The 6000-nt window shown below is 34.6% G+C and overlaps 1 protein-coding gene across 3 annotated transcripts in view; it reads right to left on the bottom strand.

Moving 5' to 3' along the window:
- Nucleotides 1-2302: 2302 nt before the first annotated feature.
- The window catches only part of GABRA1 (gamma-aminobutyric acid type A receptor subunit alpha1), a 39403-nt gene continuing 35705 nt past the window's right edge, over nt 2303-6000 (bottom strand). For all 3 annotated transcript variants that reach the window (XM_054287633.1, XM_054287634.1, XM_054287635.1), the window contains exon 10: nt 2303-5123. In XM_054287633.1, the coding sequence (XP_054143608.1) occupies nt 4815-5123 (309 nt within the window). In that variant the 3' untranslated portion in view covers nt 2303-4814. The remainder of the gene's footprint in view (nt 5124-6000) is intronic.

Genomic DNA, 6000 nt, shown 5'->3' with positions numbered 1-6000 from the left:
GTATTATTTCAGGGATCTGGTGCTAATCAGATGATGCATGTAAAATCAAGAGTGTAGCAAAGGTAGTGTGCTGGGGAGCCAGCAGCAAATCACTGCTAAACAAATGGAACATCTTGGGGCTGGTTTAGATGCTTAGGCTTGTGCCACTTGAGGCTGATCAAATACTGCATTATAAGGACACTTGAGAAGAAATTCATTGTATCTGTTTGCATTCAAATGTCCTTGGCTGCAGAAGGAGCTCAGCAAACACATCTTTGCTCCCTTGACTGCACATGGAGAAAAGCTGCGCCCTGTGCTGGCTGATCTGCAGGTTTTTGAGGGGAAGTATCTCTAATCTTTGGGTGAGATGCCCATAACAGCTGTGCTGCAAGTGCAAAACCCACTCAGAGCATCTCCAAATGCCTTAAAGCAGTTTAATGAAATAAATTTATCACCGTCTGTGAAGTCATCCTGCCAGTTCGGATGGGGCTATGGCCAGAGAGAATGAGCCTACAGAAACTCATTGTTTCAAGGCTTTTACTTCTGTTGCTGTATTTGACGTAGTTTGTAATCAGATGGAACATGACAGCAACAGCTTGACAGGTTGATAATACACTTCACTTGCAAAATTCATGTGCTAGGACTGTAAACACATTTTTATTTAAGCTATGTCATGTTTATGCATAGCACGAGGATTTTTTCTTCAGTGGATCTGCTGTAGAAAGTCAGAGGAGATCTGGCATTTTTATATTTTAAAGTATGACTGATACTTTTACAGCCCATAAGAAAAAGTTTGACTTTGCCCAGTCACACTAATTTATTTGGACAGTCATTCAGATACAAAGCACAGGCTGAAAGAAGCTATCTTATTACTTGCTCCTTGAAGCATGTGTGCCCCATTTTCCAGACATTAGGGTGTTTCATAAGCTGTTATTATTTATCATATTGATGAAAAATAGAAGGAGATAGAAAGAAAATCGGTTCTTTCAGGTCTTAAGAGTCCAAGAGAAAGAATTTAATTAGAAAAGCTATGGGTGGTGTAAAAAAGGTTCTTGACCACTAAGAAAGTCCTGCAGAAGCTTCTAGGGATGATTCAAAGAAAAATGAAGGAGCCTCTGTTGATGTAACATCAGAATGAACACAGAACTCCCATGTCAGGGTGCCATGCTGGCCTGACTGGTGGCTGTGAATCTGTCACCTGATGAGGCTGTTCTTCCACACTGTGAAACTGAATAGTGTTGTATTTTTTTTCCTCTGAGTCAAATCTTGTTGCCTCTAGACATTTTGACTCATTTTTACTTGAGTAAAATTCTGCCTAAAAATGTCTGAGCAGTGACAAAGATGTGAGAATCCCCATGTATGCTCTGCATCTGGCATGTGAACACAGGAGGTGGGTGTTCAGACACTTTCTTTACCATCCTCTTCCAGAAAAGCCCGTATGGGTTTTCATAGGGATTCATCTCCCAGGAGTCACTTGTAGGAGGCAAGGAGCAGGGATTCAGACTGCATTATCCTCATTCAAAACAGAGGAAAGCATAATAAATTAATAGAAAGTGAGCCCTTCCAGACTTTCCTTCCATTTTGAAGAAGCCTTCTCTAGGAGTCATGCTTGAGAACACTATGAATATTGTTATGTAAAATAGACACTTAAATCAGCCTTTGGGACCCTCTAAAGCTGTGTGTCTGTGCATGAAGACCACAAGCCTTGCTTTCCAGGATCATTTCCAAGAGAGTTTGGGGGCTGAATGCACTGGAATGACTTTTCATCTCTCCCTTTTTCTATTTGGGAAAGAGGAGTTGAAAACTAAAATTTCCAAGGCATACACAAGCTTGTTTGAAAGCTATTCCTACAACTATTTTAATAAGTATTATTTTATACAGCCTGAGGTTCTTTTCTAACAGTCTTTCTTAAATCTGTGTGTTTATTTAACCTGTTAAATATCCAGCTTAAATAGTCAGACTTTTACTCTCAATATCTGGTTTATCTGCCATTTTATCTGGGAGAAAATGCATTTTGTTTTGTTCCTACCTTATATGAGTCGATGTTGTGGTAGAAAACCTTAACAATTGTTCATCTGATGCAATTAACTGCCTTACTGGATATACATGGTACAGAGTGAGCTATCTTTTCTGAATGTCAAATCAGATTTGGGAAACATTCTTGTTATATTTGTCCCTGGAAAACAGTGGATAGAAAATCACATCTATTAAAACTGCATTCATTACCAAATCCAAGGAAACGAAGGCTTTGAATGAACAGCAGCTAATCAAGCAATGTGTCATAAAAGGCAGTAACTAAAGAAAACCAAAGTAAAACATTCACTTGCATTATTGAACATTTTTAGCTTTATTATTATAATAGAATTACAGTCTGACATAAAATAAAGAGCTTTTGCTAAACTCTGTAAAGCAATACATGCTTCTGCCATAAACAACCTCTATTAGATTTAGGTTTTATTGCCACATCACTGCACTGAGGTGCAATAAACATTCAATGTCATCTTTTTAAAATTATCTCAGGAGTAAACAGAAACTGTCCTCTATAAGAGTGTATCATTATTTTCAAGGAAGACTTACTATTATTACATGGTTTAGCAAAGCATTGTAAAAAAGCTACATAGAGAATACCTTGTCTTTGATAAACTGTGCAGTCAAGTTTATACAGTATAATACTATTGGCATAGACTAACTAAGAGGTGATATAATGCAATCATTGCATAGCAAAAAGCAGACTAGGTAAGTAATATTCACATCTAATGTGCAAAATGCAGACCAAAAGGTAGCTATGAATTGCTAGAAAGATAAAATGCCCTAAATGAACACACTAGTTTAACGCCAAAAATAACAAGATAAACAAGTACACAGAAGTTAAAGAGCCATAGTTTATTTTTTTCTATACATATATCTACACATGATACCAGAGATGAAACATCCCCTTTTAAAATAAGATCCAATCAGATAACTTATCAAGTTCAGACAGGACTAAATGTTAGACAATGAAGAATTATTAAAAAAAATAAATCTCTAAATCAAACATTAAATACTTCCTTTTGTAGATAGAGAATGTCAACTTTTTAATTTATTAAGAGTTTAGAAATCACTGCCTATGAAACTTGACTCTCAGTAGCTGTTTCTCTAGAGGCTCATGTAGCACTGTTTCAAAATCCATTCAATAGCATAAATTACATTTTTTAATTGATTCTTGCAAATATCCACCATTCTTCCAGTCTCTTTGAAAAAACTTTATCTGAAAGTTTCTTTCTAAGAGTTAGCAGTAATGATACTGACTAGAATTTTTTTAAAGGGAGCACAATACCTGCAAAATGGACATCTTGTATTTAAAGCCCTTACATATTGTTCCTACAAATATATTGCTACAGTAAAAATGAAATGTAGTAAGTTTACTCAATAAAATCTATTTTCCTGTACATTCTTTTATGTATGACTTCTTTGTATTTAATGCTACATATATTACATCGCTTATTGTAACAGTTATGTTTCAGCAAATATAGCAGTAATATACAGATGAACTTCTGCCTTAACAAATATTTCACCATTTTTACCTACCAAATATAATCCCATACTTTAGTGTTTATGCATGACCTGAGCAGACCAGTCATTAATCTAATAGTATACATTGGATGACATTGTCAAATTGCAAGCTGCTGTACACTTAACCACTTTACAAATGGAATAAATTCCAAGCACTTTCTGCTTATTTATTTTTGTAAGCTTTCCAGTACCGTTGATTTAATTTTTTCCTTTAATTCAGGCTCTAAATATGTTTTATTGAGCATTTAACAACATATTAAGAGCTAAGAGGTGAATCCTACACAATGTTTTAAGAACACAACTTTAAAAAAGTAAAAAAATGTACAATCTCATGCTGCATATTTACAGATATTATTTAAATACTATATTTTATCTTTCTGCTATTCATAAATCTCAGTCTAAAGCTTCTTTTAATGTATCATTTTATAAAAGAATACATTCAACATATCTAGAGCTTGCAAAAATTTTGTTGTTTGTTTTTTATTGTTTTAACTCTCTAAAACATAGTGATGAGTAAAAGCTATCTTTAAAGCATCCAGGAATTGTTTGGATTACACAGGTGACAGTAGAAATTTGGGATCTGCACTTGGTTGTGCAACTGGTTTTAAATCTAGTCTAGTGACAACTTAATGCTTGGAACGAGCTTGCAGTAAGAGAGCAGATTAAAGCATTTGTTACCATTAGATCTTATGTGCTATACAGTGACAAACTGTACCTAGAGTGAGTAGATTTCCTTTCTCATTAAAGACTATTTAATATTATAAGTCAGGTAGTTTGGAACATAGAAGAGAAAAGGGATTAGGAAAATAACATATCTTAGGGGATTCAGCAAATGGAAAGCTTTACATCCTTGAAAAGATTATAAACAGTGGCAGAATAAATGACACAGTCTAAGATGTGCATCAGGAATGTCATAAAGAGAATTTCCCCCATCCCTACTATCTTCTGAATAAAAATATCTTTTTCATATACATATACACTATCTTTTGGGGATATTCAGTACTAAGCTTGCTACAAATGGTTTCTTTTTTTTTCCACCCTCCCATTATTCTACAACTCTTCCATCTCCAAAATCACTTTCCCAAAGTATATAGTTTATAACATTCTCTCCCTCACACACATTTTTTTTTTAAATATACAGTTATATTTTACCTTTTGCTAACTAAAGAAACCTTTATTTTCTTTAAGACAGAGGCAATGAAGCAAATGGGAATTACTGTATGTGAAAAAGGGAAGCAATTCCCAGAGCAAAAGACAAAACAGAACTATCTGAATAAATGAGGTTATTGATGTGGAGTTTGAACCTTTAGCTGGGGCTCCCTGTTTAAATAGGTGGCCCAGTAGACTAAATTAAAGATTCCAAAAAGCAGAGGGAAGGCTATTCTCGATAGCCGATCAATTTTACTGACGCTGTTAAAAGTTTTCTTGGGCTCTGCAGGTTTTGTTTCTGGCTTCACTTCTTTGGGCTCAATTGTTGCACTTTTAGCAATGGTTGCCAGCCCAGGGTCCCTTGCAATATTAGGGGTGTAGCTCGTAGCTGTAGCTGTGTATGTGTTGTTTTTCTTGATGAGAGGATCCTTCACTTTCTTTGGCTGAAGAAAGAAGAAAATATTTCATTCTCAATACCTTCTCAACAGATGAAATTATGAAAAAGCACTGTAACATTTTGCAATTAATCCAATTCATAGCACAAAGTGTAATAAGCCGTAAGAGAGAAGTTAGTTCTGGGTATATAACTCATGCAGAATATTTAGGTGACAATAAATAAAAAATCATCCATTTCTATTACTTGTATTAGGTAAACCAAATTAGGTGATAGATAAAAAAGAGACCTGATAGCTAGGCTCACTGGCAAAATCACCTTTAATGATAATAGCAGTGAAACAGCACTCATAGTTGAATATTCTCACAATCTGTTTCCCTTGATCAGGATAAAACTTACAAGATGCCAAATTCTTAATGTAGCCTTCCAACATTAAGGCAAATATTGTGATATGAAGAGTTTTAACATAATTTATACACAAAAATACACACTAAATTATCATGTAACCATGCACTAAAGGAGTGGTTTACTGAATAAGATGAAAAGCTGTCAATATTCTGCTCACTAATGGTTTACACCAGAGGCCCATGAATTATGGATTAGGAACTTAATGTTCTTCTTTGAATCTTAAAATTGGATCATAATGGCTGAAATGACATTCCATATGCAAAGACTTTAATGTCTGTATGACTTTTTCATCCACCTACTTATATTGCTAAAGCAAGAATATATTGAATATCTTTTAGGAGAGGAAGGCTTATTGAGGTTATTTAAACTGATTTTGTCCCTAAGTCTTTATATTTTCTAGTATTGTATTTTTGGGATATACTTGTAAAAAAATAACTAAATTTTGAGGTCTGAGCATACCAGTTAGAATTCAACTGTCCATTTTCTGGCAGGCTAAACCTGTTCTTCAGGATAATCAC

Source organism: Melozone crissalis, unplaced genomic scaffold, assembly GCF_028551555.1.
Source record: "Melozone crissalis strain CALT ecotype California unplaced genomic scaffold, PUWL_Pcris_2 ptg000061l_1, whole genome shotgun sequence".
In the NCBI taxonomy this organism is placed as follows: Eukaryota; Metazoa; Chordata; class Aves; order Passeriformes; family Passerellidae; genus Melozone; species Melozone crissalis.
This window is presented reverse-complemented; position numbering and strand designations above follow the sequence as displayed.